Here is a 20,684-nt window from a genome sequence, read left to right on the forward strand (position 1 = left end):
CAGCATGAAAATCCGCAGGCAGCGGCGGCTTCCCTTTCCTGAGAACAGGAAGTGCACAGAGAAAAGGTCCTTAAAGGAGACATTTTGTGTAAATTAAAATAGGAAGGTACCAGTGCAGTATACTCATTTAGATATAGAAGAATTTTAAAAAGTAGTGTTTCGAGCTGATTTATTGAATATTTCTGCAAAAACCCTAATAATCCCTCTTTTCCCTTCCACTTCCTGTTTCCTGAATTCCCAGACTCTCAGCTCACTGCACTGTAGGACAGGAACCAATCAGCAGCTAGCAGGACCTGCTAGGGAACTGAAGCCTGTCTGTGCTTGTGTGACTGCAGGGCTGTGATTGGCTGTCCCCCTCCCACTGTGCTTCTGGCAGGGACACGCCCACCCCTCATTTGAAACACAGGGACCAGAGAACATCTATAGGGGCGATTTTTAAAGATAATATTAATTTTCAGCAGCATGTATTACGCATAAATGCCGACAAAATTAGGGTTTTTTTCATTTATCCTCCTTTAAATGTTGTCTCGCTAACAAATTATTTATAGGGAACAGAATTCATTTATGTCACCACAACCAGCCATTGGCTGATCAGCAGTGGGAGCTGTTCCCGCTGTACAGCTCTGGGGTCCCAGGTTCGATTCCAACAGGATTCCAGTGGGTTCTCCCAAAGCCCTAAATTATCCAGGAAGGTTAACCGCCTCCTACAGAGCTCCATAAAAAAAACTTAATAAAAATGTAACTGACTCGCACAAAGAAACAGATGCGGCTTTATCAGAGTAAATCCTATGGAGCAGCAGAGCATGGCACTGATTGGTCGGGTGCCCTCTGTAGCACCCCTCGGGGGTATTATCAGTATGAAATACACAGCTAATTAGGAACAGTAATAAAATGTGTCATTAGAAAGTAAATGGAATATTGAGCCAGACATTGGATTCTGAGGCAGTAAAATTCCCGGCGGGACTGGCCGGCTGGACTACTAAGGGGGTGTCCTGTCCTGGTCCAGACCCAGTCAAGGACAACCTCCATCGACCCCCTATTATTAGTAGGGATGCACCAAATCCACTATTTTGGATTCGGCCGTATCCCCGAATCCTTTGTGAAAGATTCGGCTGAATACCGAACCCAATCCAAATCCTAATTTGCATATGCAAATTAGGGGTGGGAAGGGGATTTCCCAGGCAGGCAGAAGGATTCGGCCGAATCCAAATCCTGCTGTAAAAGGCCGAATCCTGGATTCGGTGCATCCCTAATTATTAGGCCTTTATCACAGAGATCTTTCATGTAGACTACGTAGTTGTTATAAGAAAGCTTCGCTGAGGCAGAGGAAACAAAACCTCAGCATTTTTACAAAAGACATAGAACTGGAATGTGAAACGCTAATAAAGAATTGGGGTAATTATGGGGCATATAAATGTAATTCTCTATTCCAGACAATCTATGAATCAGCGGAGTCTCCCAATACAGACCCCGTCCCTGAATATAGATTAAAGGGTAACTAAAACGCAAAGCAGAATTGGGTTTGTCATTACCTGCGGGCTTCTGTAGCGACGGGGATTTCCTGAGCTCCTTCCCTCTCACCTTTTGCTCCTTCTCATTCTGATCCACTAGCTGGTCAGTGCTGCCCGAGACGGGATTCCAGATGGGAAGAACTCGGGGACAGTGAACACTGCTGCCTGCGGAGGGAACAGACACATTAGCATCATAGTAACAAATGCATAGAGAATTTAGATATATGCCTCCCTGTGTGCACATATGTAATATATATATATATATATATATATATATTTTTTTTTTTTATTATTATTTTTTTTTAGATGTACTGTCCCTTTAAGACTTTGTGACCGTACCATGTGACTCTGATCACCTTTACCTGCTGCATGTTTCTTATCAGCAGCGCGGCGAGATTAGAGAGTAAATGATTCACCGGCCGTGCAACTGGTAACATGGTGTCAGCAGAGAAAGGATATTTGCTCTAAGCTCCCAGCATCCTCCCTGGGACAAACGTGTAAATAAAAGCATAAACGGTGTGTTATATTGTGTATATCCCTTAGGGGCCCCAAGCTATTACCTGAGAAAGGGAAAGCAATTCTGTAACTATCTGGAACCTCCTCCTCCCATATGTATAAATACAAATATACAGAGAAGGAATGTTCTGGGCACACAATAAGCTATACCCTCATACTGTACTGTCTAAGGGAATCAATATGGCACCTCCTCCTCCCATATGTATAAATACAAATATACAGAGAAGGAATGTTCTGGGTACACAATAAGCTATACCCTCATACTGTACTGTCTAAGGGAATCAATATGGCACCTCCCTCCTCCCATATGTATAAATACAAATATACAGAGAAGGAATGTTCTGGGCACACAATAAGCTATACCCTCATACTGTACTGTCTAAGGGAATCAATATGGCACCTCCCTCCTCCCATATGTATAAATACAAATATACAGAGAAGGAATGTTCTGGGCACACAATAAGCTATACCCTCATACTGTACTGTCTAAGGGAATCAATATGGCACCTCCTCCTCCCATATGTATAAATACAAATATACAGAGAAGGAATGTTCTGGGCACACAATAAGCTATACCCTCATACTGTACTGTCTAAGGGAATCAATATGGCACCTCCCTCCTCCCATATGTATAAATACAAATATACAGAGAAGGAATGTTCTGGACACACAATAAGCTATACCCTCATACTGTACTGTCTAAGGGAATCAATATGGCACCTCCCTCCTCCCATATGTATAAATACAAATATACAGAGAAGGAATGTTCTGGGCACACAATAAGCTATACCCTCATACTGTACTGTCTAAGGGAATCAATATGGCACCTCCTCCTCCCATATGTATAAATACAAATATACAGAGATAGAACCTCAAGCTTCACTTTCTGTATGAGGATATTTAAACTCTACTGAATTAGGAAATCTAACCTATAAAGTACACACAACGCAACATCTCTATGTGCTACCGGAACACAAGAGGAAGTAATAAACAGTGAGATATTAAAAGATGATTCTTTTTTTCCATTCGCACGTTTACAGAAACAAATGTTCTTTGGTGTCTGGAGTCGTATCTGCGGGTGATTATTACAGATATTAGGGGCTCATGGGAGTCTTAACCTTGTGAAGACCTTGCGGAGGTGATTGAGCTTCATAACCGAGAGATACTCAAGATTTTGTTTGGTTCAAGATTTCCCAGGTTTAACATTTTATAGATTATAGATATAGTTTATGAAACCACTGTCTGTGTGAGCTTTCTCCTTCACTCAAAAACATACACGCAGATAATTGGGCTGCTGATAAAACTGGCCCTAGTGTGTGTGAATGGGATAGAAACCTTAGATTGTAAGCTCACTGGGACAGGGATTGATAGGAATGTGATAAAAACCTTCGATTGTAAGCTCACTGGGAAAGGGATTGATGGGAATGTGATAGGGACCTTAGATTGTAAACTCACTGGGAAAGGGATTGATGGGAATGTGATAGGGACCTTAGATTGTAAGCTCACTGGGACAGGGACTGATGGGAATGTGATAGGGACCTTAGATTGTAAACTCACTGAGGCAAGGACTGATGGGAATGTGATAGAGACCTTAGATTGTAAGCTCTAATGAGGCAGGGACTGCTGGGAATGTGATAGAGACCTTAGATTGTAAGCTCACTGGGACAGGGACTGATGGGAATGTGATAGGGACCTTAGATTGTAAACTCACTGGGACAGGGACTGATGGGAATGTGATAGAGACCTTAGATTGTAAGCTCACTGGGCCAGGGACTAATGTGAATTATATACGTATACTCTCTTAACAGCACTGCAGTATATGTTGGAGCTATATAAATGAAAATATAATGGATGATGATGGTATAATTCCAAAAAATCTAGGGAGCAAATAAGTGTTCCTCCTATGTCTCCCCCTAACTGACCTTCAGACTGGGCCCCCTTAGCTCATAACAAGGTTACAGATATATAGAAACATTGGGGTGTCACCCTGCTATAGTTCCAGGGGTACCCAGGGTACAAATAAACACTCACCCCAAATCTCCCCCTAACTGACCTTCAGACTGGGCCCCCTTAGCTCATAACAAGGTTACAGATATATAGAAACATTGGGGTGACAGTCACCCTGCTATAGTTCCAGGGGTACCCAGGGTACAAATAATCACTCACCCCAAATCTCCCCCTAACTGTCCTTCAGACTGGGCCCCCTTAGCTCATAACAAGGTTACAGATATATAGAAACATTGGGGTGTCACCCTGCTATAGTTCCAGGGTACCCAGGGCACAAATAAACACTCACCCCAAATCTCCCCCTAACTGACCTTCAGACTGGGCCCCCTTAGCTCATAACAAGTTTACAGATATATAGAAACATTGGGGTGTCACCCTGCTATAGTTCCAGGGGTACCCAGGGCACAAATAAGCACTCACCCCACATCTCCCCCTAACTGACCTTCAGGCTGGGCCCCCTTAGCTCATAACAAGGTTACAGATATATAGAAACATTGGGGTGTCATCCTGCTATAGTTCCAGGGGTACCCAGGGTACAAATAAGCACTCACCCCAAATCTCCCCCTAACTGACCTTCAGACTGGGCCCCCTTAGCTCATAACAAGGTTACAGATATATAGAAACATTGGGGTGTCACCCTGCTATAGTTCCAGGGGTACCCAGGGTACAAATAAGCACTCACCCCAAATCTCCCCCTAACTGACCTTCAGACTGGGCCCCCTTAGCTCATAACAAGGTTACAGATATATAGAAACATTGGGGTGTCACCCTGCTATAGTTCCAGGGGTACCCAGGGTACAAATAAGCACTCACCCCAAATCTCCCCCTAACTGAGCTTCAGACTGGGCCCCCTTAGCTCATAACAAGGTTACAGATATATAGAAACATTGGGGTGTCACCCTGCGATAGATCCAGGGGTACCCAAGGCACAAATAAGCACTCACCCCAAATCTCCAGGGTACAAAGAATAATTGGGGTTCTCTTAGGGGTATATATACAAGCTCTACTCCTACCTTAATCTTAGAACAAAGGGGTCCCTGCATTAATATTAGCTCTTCCTCACTCATCTGGGCTTTTCTTTACCAGGGAAACACCCTCCTTCATTAGGGGAACCCAGAATGGATTGATAAATTAGTTGCTGCAGCGTCGCTCTCTACTGGGCATGCACGTGAACGTTTACTTCCCCTTTAATAAACCGAAAGCCTTTAGCCGCATAGTCGTGTGGATGAATTTTTGTTTTCTTTTTGTTTTCTAAACCTGTATATTATTTTTTCCTTTTCCTTCTGCACTTGTTGGGCCCAGGGAAGTTGGAACAAATCCACCAACCAAGCGAGAGGAAACTCGTCAGCGAGAAAGCGCAGGGCTGCTAAACGACTTGAAAATAGTTTTTAATTTCTGCCTTGGACACAATGGTGCATTGTCTGCGCTCGCATTCCTTGCTGGTGTGCGTATTCCACGCCGCTCATCGCTTTTCCCCTTCAATTTCACTGCCACTATTTATAGGCCCGATATTTACCCCGAATCTTTATGCAATTAGAAGAGCTCACAGGAAAATACTTTTTATACTGAGTCGCACTACTGATATAGAACTAAAGTTCTAGACTGGAATATATCACAGCTGTTATAGTGACTTGTATTGATTTATACATATTTTCTTTTTTAACCCAAACCGCAGTTGGTGAATATTAGCAATAGGTTTGGTGTTTTACCACTAGGTGGCGCATGTAGGAGAAATAAGAAGCTCAGCAGAAATCTATGGAATATGGCAATGCTGCAAAGACATTATCAACCCTCAGTATTATAATAACCATCTAAGAGGTCAAGTCAAATACTCCTAGATCCATAGGGGCATTAACAAAGACCCCACTAACACACCAGTACACTATCTGGGGCTCGTTTCAGAATTCCCAGGTATTATACCCCAGATCTCATCTCCTCTGAATTCAGCTGAGCTGGGATCTGTTACTGATAAATCTGCAGCGGTCGGGACCCTGCACCCAGATACTTCCCCAAATATCGTCTATTTCACCCATGTGGTTTATTCTGAAATAAAAATTTATGCACCAAATATAGGAAGTATCTCCATCCTCGGCTCACTCTGTTCTCCGCCGGACACTTAAGGGAGAAGAGTTTTAAGCTGTTTAGACTGTCAGGGGTGCTGGGAGTTGCAGTCTAACAACAACTGGAACTAGAGGTAGTTCTGCCATTATTTTTATCAACAATCCTTTGCATACGGAAAGGCCACGGAGCCCAGCAGCTATCCAAGACCTCGAGCTTATGGGCCCCACCAAAAGCAGTCTCTGGCTGGCTGAGTATATTCTCTGCACGGCTGGTTCTGGCTCCTGAAACAATGTAGCAGACCTGGAGCAGACTTCTGTGACATGGTTTGGTTGAGCCAGAAAGGGACAGTCGTTGCTTTCAGTTCTCTAAGAAGAAGCCGAATGCGATGATAAATATAGAGAAAAATGCAGATACAACCCTCGAACGAAAATAGGATTAAATAAAAATATCGTGAGCCCAAACCACCTGTGCAAACAACAGTGAACATATGAAAGGTTTCCGGGTCTCCAGATTTGATTCTGCAGCACAAACCGGGCCGTCGTGGACCAGAACAAAAGCCCCTCGAGCCGGCGGATTGCTCTGCCATTTCCCCATCTGGTTCCTATGGGGGGACAACAAATCCCTCATTCATGGGCTCCCCAGTTTATTATTTCTCTGGAGTTCTGTTGGGCCCCCGACTTTCTTGCACAGCTGGACTGGAACAATATTTTGAGGAGCTAAAAATACGTCTCCTTTGAAGCCACATTTGTGCATTTCTGTCACTCACATTGGGACACTCGGCCCTTTCTCTCCACAACCAGGAAGTCACATTCCTTTATCTGTCTCATTAGATTGCGTGCAATCAGTCTCAATCACATTGGACAGATATTTATCCACAACAGCTTCATGTCTTAGGGCTAGTCCACACGGGGAGATAGCGACGCGTTTGCGGTCGCGGCGACAAAGCGCCGCGACAGTCGCCGCGACCGGCGCAGGCGACAGTTTTGTATGGGCGCCTATGTAAAAACGCCTGTGCTAACCACACGAGGCGATGCGCTTTTCAACAGTCGCCTGAAAATGCCTCGCCAGGCTTTTTCAGGCGACTGTTGAAAAGCGCATCGCCTCGTGTGGTTAGCACAGGCGTTTTTACATAGGCGCCCATACAAAACTGTTGCCTGCGCCGGTCGCGGTGACTGTCGCGGCGCTTTGTCGCCGCGACCGCAAACGCGTCGCTATCTCCCCGTGTGGACTAGCCCTTAAGGATCAAGGGGATGTTTATCAGACATATTGGCTCTCATCCACTAATTAGTCTGGGCAGGGAATAACTATCACTTGTATTATAAGGGATAATGTACCCCCTACTGTAAATGATAAGGATATTAGAAGTCACTGAGGGGTTGTTCTGTGACCATATAAAGGCACAAGGCTGCAGGCTGAGTTATACAGGGAACTCTGAGTATCACTCATGTATTATAAGGGATAATGTACCCCCTACTGTAAATGATAAGGATATTAGAAGTCACTGAGGGGTTGTTCTGTGACCATATAAAGGCACAAGGCTGCAGGCTGAGTTATACAGGGAACTCTGAGTATCACTCATGTATTATAAGGGATAATGTACCCCCTACTGTAAATGATAAGGATATTAGAAGTCACTGAGGGGTTGTTCTGTGACCATATAAAGGCACAAGGCTGCAGGCTGAGTTATACAGGGAACTCTGAGTATCACTCATGTATTATAAGGGAAAATGGACCCCCTACTGTATATGATAAGGATAGTAGAAGCCCTTGAGGGGTGAAGGGGCACACAACCTCTATTTAGTACATATCATACCAAGCAACTGTCTCTTAAGTCTCACGGTGAGATTAGGGTTGGTGGGGGTATATGGTAAATCTCATACACTGTCCTTAATTTGCCATGAGCATTATGGACAAGGCCGGATTTACATGGTGGGAGTCCCTAGGCCCAATGCTGTCCGCTGCCCCTATCCCCTATTCCCTTTATTCTTGCAAATTTTCATCATCTAGACCAGAGCAATGGGGATTGGTGTTTTTTCATTTTAATTTTGGGTGGCCTTTCCACAAATCCGGGCCTGATTATGGAGATCTTCAGAACCAGAGCCAGGTAAAGCTTTTTGTACGTGATTAGGATATTAAAACAGATAAGAAAGTTTCAAGAAACAACTTCCAATTTTCCAAGCTTCAAAAACGAGTTTTCTTAGAGACAACAGCATGTCAGGCTTTGTCACAACTAATACCCATAGCCAATAGTTTCCCATTCATTTGTACAGGCCCCAACTTATTTTCTATAGGTAACACCAGTAAAAGGTTTCTCAAACAGTGATTTTTAGTTAATGTGCAGCGATCCACAAAATTAATTTCATGCACAGATAGGTGTTAGGCCTAGTCATCATCTTCTTCCACATTCACCATATTATTCTACTGTCTCCATCTCATCTTGTTACCATCATGCCGTATTACTGCTTTGCCCTACTGCCTCTGACTTGCCCTACTGTCTCCATCTTATCCTACTGTCTCCATCTTATCCTACTGTCTCCATCTTGCCCTACTGTCTCCATCTTGCCCTACTGTCTCCATCTTGCCCTACTGTCTCCATCTTGCCCTACTGTCTCCATCTTGCCCTACTGTCTCCATCTTGCCCTACTGTCTCCATCTTGCCCTACTGTCTCCATCTTGCCCTACTGTCTCCATCTTGCCCTACTGTCTCCATCTTGCCCTACTGTCTCCATCTTGCCCTACTGTCTCCATCTTATCCTACTTTCTTCATCTTGTCCTACTGTCTCCATCTTGCCCTACTGTCTCCATCTTGTCCTACTGTTTCCATCTTGTCCTACTGTCTCCATCTTGTCCTACTGTCTCCATCTTGTCCTACTGTCTCAATCCTGCCCTACTGTCTCCATCTTGCCCTACTGTCTCCATATTGTCCTACTGTCTCCATCTTGCCCTACTGTCTCCATCATAGACTACTATCTCCATCTTGCACTATTGTCTCAATCTTGCCCTTCTGTCTCCGTCTTGTCCTACTGTCTCCATCTTGTCCTACTGTCTCCATCTTGCCCTACTGTCTCCATCTTGTACAACTGTCTCCATCTTGTTCTTTGTCTCCATCTTGTCCTACTGTCTCCGACTTGCCCTACTGTCTCCATCTTGCCCTACTGTCTCCCTCTTGCCCTACTGTCTCCCTCTTGCCCTACTGTCTCCCTCTTGTCCTACTGTCTCCCTCTTGTCCTACTGTCTCCATCTTGCCCTACTGTCTCCATCTTGTCCTACTGTCTCCATCTTGCCCTTCTGTCTCCGTCTTGTACAACTGTCTCCATCTTGTTCTTTGTCTCCATCTTGTCCTACTGTCTCCGACTTGCCCTACTGTCTCCATCTTGCCCTACTGTCTCCCTCTTGCCCTACTGTCTCCCTCTTGCCCTACTGTCTCCCTCTTGCCCTACTGTCTCCCTCTTGTCCTACTGTCTCCATCTTGCCCTACTGTCTCCATCTTGTCCTACTGTCTCCATCTTGCCCTTCTGTCTCCGTCTTGTACAACTGTCTCCATCTTGTTCTTTGTCTCCATCTTGTCCTACTGTCTCCGACTTGCCCTACTGTCTCCATTTTGTCCCCCAGTTCTTTCTATATTACATCTCCCAGCCATAGTTAAAAAAGATGTTATTAATACTGATATTGTGCTGGATGTACTCGGCGCTGTACACAGAGCGTCCCACATGCTGAATCCCTGCCCAGTAATGTCTGTTGCCAGAGGCACAAAGCTCCACATCACAAACAGAAATGGAACAGATTTCTCTGAAGCCGCGTTTAATCCCCGACGCAGCAATTAAATTTGATCATTAAAGGGAACAGGTTTCAGGAAGCGACACATGCGAAGTCTGGATTTTCTGCTCCTCACTTAAAACACCTGGCTGCTAATTTACTAACAAAGGTGCTAAAGTGCTGATCAGCTATTGGTTCTGCTCATTTCACTACCGCTAGAAAGTGAGTCCAACCCAGGTGGTCAGTGACCTCCATCTTAAAGCTGGAAACAGTCAGAAGAAGAAGGCAAATAATTCAAAAACTATACCAGAGAAAAAATGAAGGCCAATTGAAAAGCCGCTTGCTCAGCCAAAAGTTAACTTGAAGGTGAACCGCTCCTTTAAGGCTGTAAGCTCTCATTGTATTCACAGGCAGCCCAGGCCGGGACTCCAAGGTCACACATTGGTTTAAACTGGTTTCCTATGAATTACACCGGCTGCAATAATCTGGTTAAAGGACAACTAACCGTTTCCTTTATGTTTCTATTAATATTTAGCCAAAGCAATAAGTTGCTCAGCGCTTTATTGTCCTGTGCCTGTGGGAGCTGCCATGCTGAGGGCCTGATAGGAAACAGCATCCATACATTCCTATACAAATGCTCCCCTAGTGGACAAAAACTGAAATGACTCGACTTAACATGTTAATAGGGTGGTTCACCTTTAAATTAACCTTTACGATGTCGTAGAGAGTGATATTCTGAGACAATCATTTGTTTTTGTTTGTTTTTTTTGATGGGGTCAGTGACCCGCTATTTGAAATCTGGAAAAACTATAAAAAAAAAATGTATAGCATATTTAACATTAAGTTAAAGGTGAACATTGGGGGAAAGGATGGTTATGACAAACAGAAAATATAAATATTCCCTTTGTACATTTATTGACGGGGCCCTAGTGATGCTGGGGGGCCCCAATGCATAAAGGGATCCCCCGGCTCAATCTTTCACGTGACAAGTACAGTAACGCATTGTTTCCCCAGATGCCAGAAAACAAGGACAGTTTGGCCTGAATCTCAGTAACAAACAAAGTATCCACTATAATATTCCGATAATGTGGCCAGTAAATTCACGTGTTGGGCTCACATATCCCCCCAGTGTCCCTGTCAATCAGTAACTGATACCCCCAGCAGAGAGGGACACTTACCTGAGACAGGTGTCACCCTGTTACTGAACATCTGGGAAACAAGTTGCACTTAAATTCTAAGACATAAAAACCTCCCCCGAGATGAATAAATCCAGGGGCCGGGAATTCCAAAGCAAATCCAGATATTTAGTCATAGACTTTGCTTCAGACGTTGCTACCGGGTGACTTGCTCGGAGCTCACATTCTGCTCTCTGTTCTGTTCCACTGAGCAAAACAATTCACTTCTCCTCCTCCTCCTCCTCCTCCTCTTCTTCACTTCAGCTCAACAAACTTCCTCCCCAGCTACAGGGCACTCCCTCTGTGCAACAAGTGTGTCTGAGAATCAGCTTCTCGTTTTGTTTGAGTAAAGGGCTGTGACAGGTCAACTTATCGCTTTACAAAGAGAAGCAAATGAGCAATTCATAGTCGCATGCATTTTACATGGCTCCATGGAATCCAGCATAGCCTGCAGCTTGCTTCTTGTGTGTGGGGGGGGGGGGGCAGGTTAACCAGCCTTTGTTGCTGTGGGGTGGGTAGTTTGTGTAGTAAGTCAAAAAGGTGTTGGGTAGGGGCAGTAGCAATACAGTAATAAGACAAGAAGGTGCCAGCTGGGGTGCTAGGGTGGGGGTTGGTCACATGACTTTATTCATTATCATAGGGCCCCATACTACAAACTTAACAGGATCTTCCTACCAGGGGACCCAAATTATTAGCCCACTGGTCACCTGGGCATTGGGATCAGCCAACAAATACAATGAGCCTATGAATAAAAATCCTCTGATCTGACCTGGTCATTATGTCAAAACCCTGCCCATTATCTACATGAACTGCCCCCTCATTCCACCATGAACCCAACCCCCTTTGTAACTCACAAATTGCACCTGCCTGTTTCTTGCCCCCGACTGTATTACCCTCTATATCCCCCCAGCTCCCTGTATTACCCTCTATACCCCCCAGCTCCCTGTATTACCCTCTATACCCCCCCAGCTCCCTGTATTACCCTCTATACCCCCAGCTCCCTGTATTACCATCTATACCCCCCAGCTCCCTGTATTACCCTCTATTACCCACCCATCTCCCTGTATTACCCTCTATACCCCCCATCTCCCTGTATTACCCTCTATATCCCCCCCAGCTCCCTGTATTACCCTCTATACCCCCCCAGCTCCCTGTATTACCCTCTATACCCCCCAGCTCCCTGTATTACCCTCTATACCCCCCAGCTCCCTGTATTACCCTCTATACCCCCCCCAGCTCCCTGTATTACCCTCTATACCCCCCAGCTCCCTGTATTACCCTCTATACCCCCCAGCTCCCTGTATTACCCTCTATACCCCCCGTCTCCCTGTATTACCCTCTATACCCCCCCATCTCCCTGTATTACCCTCTATACCCCGCCAGCTCCCTGTATTACCCTCTATACCCCCCCAGCTCCCTTTATTACCCTCTATACCCCCCAGTTCTCTGTATTACCCTCTATACCCCCCCAGCTCCCTGTATTAACCTCTATACCCTCCCCCAGCTCCCTGTATTACCCTCTATACCCCCCCAGCTCCCTGTATTACCCTCTATACCCCCCAGCTCCCTGTATTACCTTCTATACCCCCCCAGCTCCCTGTATTACCCTCTATCCCCACCCCCAGCTCCCTGTATTACCCTCTATACCCCCCAGCTCCCTGTATTACCCTCTATACCCCCCCAGCTCCCTGTATTACCCTCTATACCCCCCCCAGCTCCCTGTATTACCCTATATACCCCCCAGCTCCCTGTATTACCCTCTATACCCCCCAGCTCCCTGTATTACCCTCTATACCCCCCAGCTCCCTGTATTACCCTCTATACCCCCCCAGCTCCCTGTATTACCCTCTATACCCCCCCCCCAGCAATGCAATGTGATCACTGGCAGAAACCCTATACAAGAAATCGTATAAAAGCAGCACAAGGGCGAGTGACCCCTTTACATTCACAAAAATACACCAAGTGCCACAAATCTGTGCGGCGGCAGAACCAGACTCAGCAGTCGTAGCCACAGGGCTCAGGCAAAACGACTTAAATCTTTATTTATGCCATTGTTATTGTTTTGGGAGTCACAACCAGCAGTGCAGGGAATATAAACAAGCGCTGACAGACACTGCTTTCCATAACAATCACATTTACAAATCTTTTTGCAACCTGTCTGACCTCTCATCGGCCTCCGACAAGAGTTACTATAGGATCCAATACTAAACCCCCATACATATAGTCCCCCCCAATCTCATTTCCTTTTCCCCACAGTGATGTCACAATACATCAGCCAATCAATGGATCCCAATGTCTGGGCATTAATCTCAACTTCCCCCTTCAATTTGTTCTTCGCATTGATATTTTGTTGTTGGAGAAGTTCTCTATGTGAATATCAGTGAGACATTATCCTCGTCTTGTCCTTTGCTCTCTGTCTTGTTTCACACTGGCCTCCCTGCCCCTACAGTCTGTATTCACCCCTCAACTTACCCCTGAATTCACCCCTCAACTTCCCCTGAACTTACCTCTGAATTTATCCCTGAACTTACCCCTGAATTCACCCCTGAACTTATCCCTGAATTCTCCCCTATTTACCCCTGCATTCACCCCTGAACTTACCCCTGAATTTATCCCTAAATTCACCCCTGAACTTATCCCTGAACTTACCCCTGAATTTATCCCTGAATTTACCCCTGAATTCACCTCTGAATTCACCCCTGAACTTACCCCAGATCTTATTCCTGAAGTTACCCCTGAATTCACCTCTGAATTTACCCCTGAATTCACCCCTGAACTTACCCCTGCTGCCGCCGCTTCTGGGATTGTGCTTCTCTCTTCTAATATCTCCGTCCTGCCTACCTACCTACCTACTTGCTTCCAAAATCCTCCTCCTTAGCTTGAAGGCAACTAACCTGCAGCTCCACCATAAACCAGTGACCTCCTCTCTGTCCCAGATATTCGGAGTTTTCCACAAGAACCTGTTCCTGGCAGATCCCTCGCTCCAATTACTCAGGTACCGGCCCATTGCCACAGCCCAACTTCCCAATAAACCCAGGATTCAAGGACTGTCTCACTGTAACGTATAGGAGAAAGGGGCACTTACCTTCTTTATTGCACTTAACCCCATCAATATCAGCTGGTAGAAGCCCCACCTACTTACCCCTCTCTCAATAAGTATAACTGAACGAGTGCAGGTAAGTTATATGAAGAACTCCACTATGACATATTTACATTTACTCTTTTTGTGTCGACTTCTGCAAGTGAGGGACCGGCTCAGCCTTCGGGGCACACGTCTCACCTACAAGTCATTTACCCCTATGACCCATTTTCCGTCAGCAGAAATATGAACGGCCTTTTTGCAACTCACGTGACCCTCGGGAGATGAAATTGTTGGGTGCATGTAACAGTAAAGGAGAATAAATAGGTCATTTGAATGCAAAAAAAAGTGTAGTGGCCCTTTAATACTTTCTTGCTATACCATGGCTGCAGCCTGGGAGTTATAGTTCAGTCTGACACTAGATGAATATAAGCCTCTCTTTGAAGTCTGGAACAGCGCCCAACTGAGCGGGATTGCTCTGTGTAAAGAAAGTCTGACACTAGAGACCGGGATGTTGTCCTATAATAATAATGAAACTTCACACAGAGAATGCGGCCAGTGATCTATAGAGGGATCCAGTGGATCCAGGACCTGTAATTTCACAGAACCAGTTACGCTGTCACTTTACATTTCTATTAAAACATGTTTGTTCCAAGAAGCTGCAAATTACCTCCCTTCATTTAAATTGTAAAAAGCAGGACAATGTAGGCCATTCCCAGGTCCACCCCAGCCATGCACAAATAAGTGTAGTGTCCCTTTAAGAAAAGCACTAGCCTATTATCCTGCTGCCCAGCCTGATAGACTCGTTCCTCTGGGCATTAGCCACAATGTACGACACAAATACAAACTGAGCCCAGTGTTTCTGCCAGACTGACATCCCTCTGTGCTACAGAACTGCTGCTTTATGCCGAAATAATGGCAGTTACTATGGAAACAAAGGCCCAATCCCTATACTGTCCCAACTCCCCAATATCCATTCATTCCTCATTCTCACTGGGTTTATAGTTCTGTGTAACTGTCATTGTGTCTGTCCCTTTCTCTGCACTGCTGCTTCTGACTCCTGATACAACTTCCCAATATCCATTCATTCCTCATTCTCACTGGGTTTATAGTTCTGTGTAACTGTCATTGTGTCTGTCCCTTTCTCTTCTCTGCACTGCTGCTTCTGACTCCTGATACAACTCCCCAATATCCATTCATTCCTCATTCTCACTGGGTTTATAGTTCTGTGTAACTGTCATTGTGTCTGTCCCTTTCTCTTCTCTGCACTGCTGCTTCTGACTCCTGATACAACTTCCCAATATCCATTCATTCCTCATTCTCACTGGGTTTATAGTTCTGTGTAAATGTCATTGTGTCTGTCCCTTTCTCTGCACTGCTGCCTCTGACTCCTGATACAACTTCCCAATATCCATTCATTCCTCATTCTCACTGGGTTTATAGTTCTGTGTAACTGTCATTGTGTCTGTCCCTTTCTCTGCACTGCTGCTTCTGACTCCTGATACAACTTCCCAATATCCATTCATTCCTCATTCTCACTGGGTTTATTGTTCTGTGTAACTGTCATTGTGTCTGTCCCTTTCTCTGCACTGCTGCTTCTGACTCCTGATACAACTTCCCAATATCCATTCATTCCTCATTCTCACTGGGTTTATAGTTCTGTGTAACTGTCATTGTGTCTGTCCCTTTCTCTTCTCTGCACTGCTGCTTCTGACTCCTGATACAACTCCCCAATATCCATTCATTCCTCATTCTCACTGGGTTTATAGTTCTGTGTAACTGTCATTGTGTCTGTCCCTTTCTCTTCTCTGCACTGCTGCTTCTGACTCCTGATACAACTTCCCAATATCCATTCATTCCTCATTCTCACTGGGTTTATAGTTCTGTGTAACTGTCATTGTGTCTGTCCCTTTCTCTTCTCTGCACTGCTGCCTCTGACTCCTGATACAACTTCCCAATATCCATTCATTCCTCATTCTCACTGGGTTTATAGTTCTGTGTAACTGTCATTGTGTCTGTCCCTTTCTCTTCTCTGCACTGCTGCTTCTGACTCCTGATACAACTTCCCAATATCCATTCATTCCTCATTCTCACTGGGTTTATAGTTCTGTGGAACTGTCATTGTGTCTCTCTAAAAAACTGCAGAATGAACAGACTTAGGGAACCCACTTACAATCTCATTTTCTTTCAGTCGTAAAAATATCGTTTTTGGGTGGAGTTCCCCTTTAAACGTTACTCATGGTTTTTGGGCACACATTCGGATGAACGCATTCATTAAATCAGTGTGATTCAAGAGGAGACACTGGGAAAAACACATTTCTGTGAGACAAAGTCATTATTTCACAGTGAATTAGAAACTCTGTGTTTCCAGCTTTTAAGCCAAAACGATTGGCTGAGATTCAAAATCACACATAGTGCGAAAGTGGGATCCTCTGCACCCACAGGGCAGCACCCTAAGGTGATACATTGGCCCTGGAGCCAATAGTGGGCAGTTTTGATAAATATATAAACCCCCTATAGTTAAAGAGCCCTTAACTGATTCTGCTGGGGGCACAGAAACTACTAGTGATGAGGAGGAGGAGGGGATATGGTGTTGTCTGTAATAACCTAAATTATTTCAGCACCTGTCACTGAACAGCAACTGGGCCTTTAGTGGGATCTGTCAGATAAACCCCCCAAATCCAGAACAGACGTCTCTTCCCCACAGGCTGGTGCTTCCAGCAGATGTACAGTGACCACAATCTTATAGCTCAGAAACCGACTGACTATCCTTATATATTTATACATACAGTAAATACAAATATACAGAGAAGGCATGTTCTGGGCACACAATAAGCTATACCCTCATACTGTACTGTCTAAGGGAATCAATATGGCACCTCCTCCTCCCATATGTATAAATACAAATATATAGAGAAGGAATGTTCTGGGCACACAATAAGCTATACCCTCATACTGTACTGTCTAAGGGAATCAATATGGCACCTCCTCCCATATGTATAAATACAAATATACAGAGAAGGAATGTTCTGGGCACACAATAAGCTATACCCTCATACTGTACTGTCTAAGGGAATCAATATGGCACCTCCTCCTCCCATATGTATAAATACAAATATACAGAGAAGGAATGTTCTGGGCACATAATAAACTATACCCTCATACTGTACTGTCTAAGGGAATCAATATGGCACCTCCTCCTCCCATATGTATAAATACAAATATACAGAGAAGGAATGTTCTGGGCACACAATAAGCTATACCCTCATACTGTACTGTCTAAGGGAATCAATATGGCACCTCCTCCTCCCATATGTATAAATACAAATATACAGAGAAGGAATGTTCTGGGCACATAATAAACTATACCTTCATACTGTACTGTCTAAGGGAATCAATATGGCACCTCCTCCTCCCATATGTATAAATACAAATATACAGAGAAGGAATGTTCTGGGCACACAATAAACTATACCCTCATACTTTATTTAAGGGGAAATTAACCTCGGAGAGACACATTATTCTGGAACAATTGTAACTAAACAGACTGAATTTGGGATTGACATTGAACATTTCCTCCTGGTACAATCAGTGCATTAATAATTGAGTGATTTAAGTATGACCTTTAAATAAGGGCTGTTTAATGTTTAACTCGCTATAAAGTGATTAGCCGGCGCTCGGGTCGTTCAGTCTCTTCCTCTACTTGTATCAGGGACAGTTCTAGTATAACGTCTATAGGAATAATAATAATAAAAAGCTGATGTTATATAGATTGTCAGGGGAATTATGATTATTGTTATGGTTAATAACACGCAGGCAAAAGCGAACTTTGTCCCAGTAAGAAACTCGGGATAACTGGGTAATGCAGTTTGAAATGTCAGCATTGTGAATGGTCGGCTCCATAACTGCATGAGGCCACACCCTCTTGTCTACTAAGCCACTCCCAGCATCCTACAAGTATAACATTATGGGTTAAAGTATGCTGGGAATGTTAGTGCAGCATCCTCTGAAAACGTAATATTAAGATTTAAAGGAGAACTAAAGCCTAACTAAAGAAGTAGCTATAAATGTTGTACATGATGTTTTGTGCTTCTGTATCAGCCCAAGGCAACCACAGCCCTTTAGCAGTAAAGATCTGTGTCTCCAAAGATGCCCCAGTAGCTCCCCATCTTCTTTTCTGCTGATTCACTGCACATGCTCTGTGCTGCTGTCACTTACTGAGCTTAGGGAGCCACTCACAATATACAGTACACATAGAATAGAAATGTCACAATATAAGGCTGATTAGTAATTAATACACATAATTACTACATGGCAGCACAGAAACCAGTGCAATTAGCATCAGAATTGAATAATCAGCAAACCTGTAGCATCAGTTTATATTACAGCCAGGGAAGCTCATTTTCTGCTGCTGGATAATTAGTGACGAGCCCTAAGCTTAGCTTCTCAACAGCCAATCAGAGCCCACTGAGCATGTGAGTGTCACAGACACTTTCCAAGATGGTGACCCCCTGTGACAAGTTTGAAGTCCTGGATCATTGCTGCTATTGACAAGCTGAATCTTTAGCCTCGTGCAATAGGTTCACTCTATAAAATATGACATTTTAAGCCATATTCATTTTTAGAGTTTAGTTCCCCTTTAAGGAAGGTAACACAACAGGAGGGCTATGGGAGGTGACAATGGAGAAAGGCAAGACAGATCCAGGAAAATCAGGGATGTCCAGCCTGTGGTCTTCCAGCTGTCATTCACCATCCTCCCCAAAAGTCATGTATATCCAAGGGGCCCCCAGTACCGTCTCAGCACTAACCTTAAAGTAAGAAGCCTTGTTCCTGATTCCCCTCTGCTTCTATTTGCTTTTCTGTTCATCATTTACTTTGAATCAGCATTTCTCACATCCTCTCCCTCCCCCATCGTATCAGCCACAAAAAGAATTCGACACTGAGCCTTCCTATTGTCTTAAATTATAACCACTGTATCTTCCATCTCCAGCACAGACAGCTTGCCTAGGCAACCGCACTACTAAAATAACATGATACGGTTGTAGCGTTGGATCAGGCTGAGCCAAGTTCTCTTTACCATTTCTATCCTGAATATTTGGCCAGCAGAGGGCGCTGCTTCGCTAACCAACATCATCAGAACAAACATGGCGGCTCCCGGCAATAAAATCGACAGTCAGACAGGCTGACCCAACGGCTCCCCGTGCAGAATGGACTATGGCAATGTGTTTTATAGAGTAGTTAGAGAAAATAAAGGACATATAAACCCTGCAATAAAAAGTTTATATTGTCCCTTTAAAGGTGGCTCTCATTTTGTACTGCTTTTATTAGTACTAAAACTATGGTTTAGATGGTGGGCATTGCCATATTGCGTGTCCCTTCTATTATGCACTCTGAGAAATGGAGACGATCTATTGATGGTGCTTATGGTATTGCGGTCTGTTAATAACGCAGATAATCAATATGGCAGCCCCAATGAATTTAAAGGGGTGGTTCACCTTTAAGTTAACTTTTAGTATATCATAGAATGGCTAATGCTAAGCAACTTTTCAATTGGTCGTCATTATTTATTTTTCATGGATTTTTAAAGGAGACATATAGGCCAAATGAAAAAACCCTAATTGTGTAGGCAATTATAAGTAATATATGGTGTTGCTTTGACATGGTGCTAAGAATTAATTTCACCTTTAAAAATAGCCCCTTTATTGGAGCTCCCTATAGATGTTCTCTGGTCCCTCAGGAGTGGGTGTGTCCCTGCCAGAAGCACAGTAGGAGAGGGACAGCCAATCACACAAGCAAAGACAGGTTTCAGTTCCCTATCAGGTCCTGCTAGCTGATTGGTGACAATTCAAACTGGAGAGCTGCTGAATAAAAAGTGAAATAACTTAAAAACCACAAATAATAAAAAAAGAAAGCCAATTGCAAATTGTTTCGGAATATCCCTCTCTACGTCATACTAACAGTTAACTTATGTTAAGTTATTTCACTTTTTATTCAGCAGCTCTCCAATCTGGTTGCTTGGGTCCAAATTACCCTAGCAACCACGCATTGATTTGAATAAGAGAGGCCTGCATAGAAAGACCAGTAATAACAATATATTTGTAGCCTTGCAGAGCATTTGTTTGTTTTTCTTTTTTTAGATGGGGGTCAGTGACCCCCATTTGAAAGCTGGAAAGAGTCAGAAGAAATCGGCAAATAATTAAAGGAGACATTTAGTGTAATAAATAAGAATGTAGCAGTGCGTTATACTCATTTTGATATAAAAGAATTGTGCCTTAAAAAGTAGTTTTTCACGCTGATTTTTTGAATATTTCTGCAAAACCCCTAATAATCCCTCCCTTCTCCTCCACTTGCTGCTCCTTGAATTCCCAGGCTGTGCACTCAGCTCACTGCACTGTAGGACAGGAACCAATCAGCAGCTAGCAGGACCTGATAGGGAACTGACACCTGTCTTTGTTTGTGAGACTGCAGGGCTGTGATTGGCTGACCCCCTCCTCCTGTGCTTCTGGCAGGAACACGCCCACCCCTCATTCACAACGACCCCGTTGTGAATGAAATGACCCAATTGGGGCAGATTTGGAG

The 20,684-nt window shown here is 44.2% G+C and overlaps 1 protein-coding gene across 3 annotated transcripts in view; it reads right to left on the minus strand.

The window, feature by feature from the left end:
• fgd4.L (FYVE, RhoGEF and PH domain containing 4 L homeolog) overlaps window positions 1–20,684 on the minus strand; it is a 69,306-nt gene that overhangs the window by 22,480 nt on the left and 26,142 nt on the right. For 2 of the 3 annotated variants that reach the window (XM_041585846.1, XM_041585848.1), the window contains exon 2: window positions 1,533–1,676. In XM_041585846.1, the coding sequence (XP_041441780.1) occupies window positions 1,533–1,676 (144 nt within the window). Of the gene's footprint in view, window positions 1–1,532; window positions 1,677–11,029; window positions 11,238–20,684 lie in introns of those variants that run through there. The other variant, XM_041585847.1, reaches the window with a different exon arrangement.

This window comes from Xenopus laevis, chromosome 3L (assembly GCF_017654675.1).
Source record: "Xenopus laevis strain J_2021 chromosome 3L, Xenopus_laevis_v10.1, whole genome shotgun sequence".
NCBI lineage: Eukaryota > Metazoa > Chordata > Amphibia > Anura > Pipidae > Xenopus > Xenopus laevis.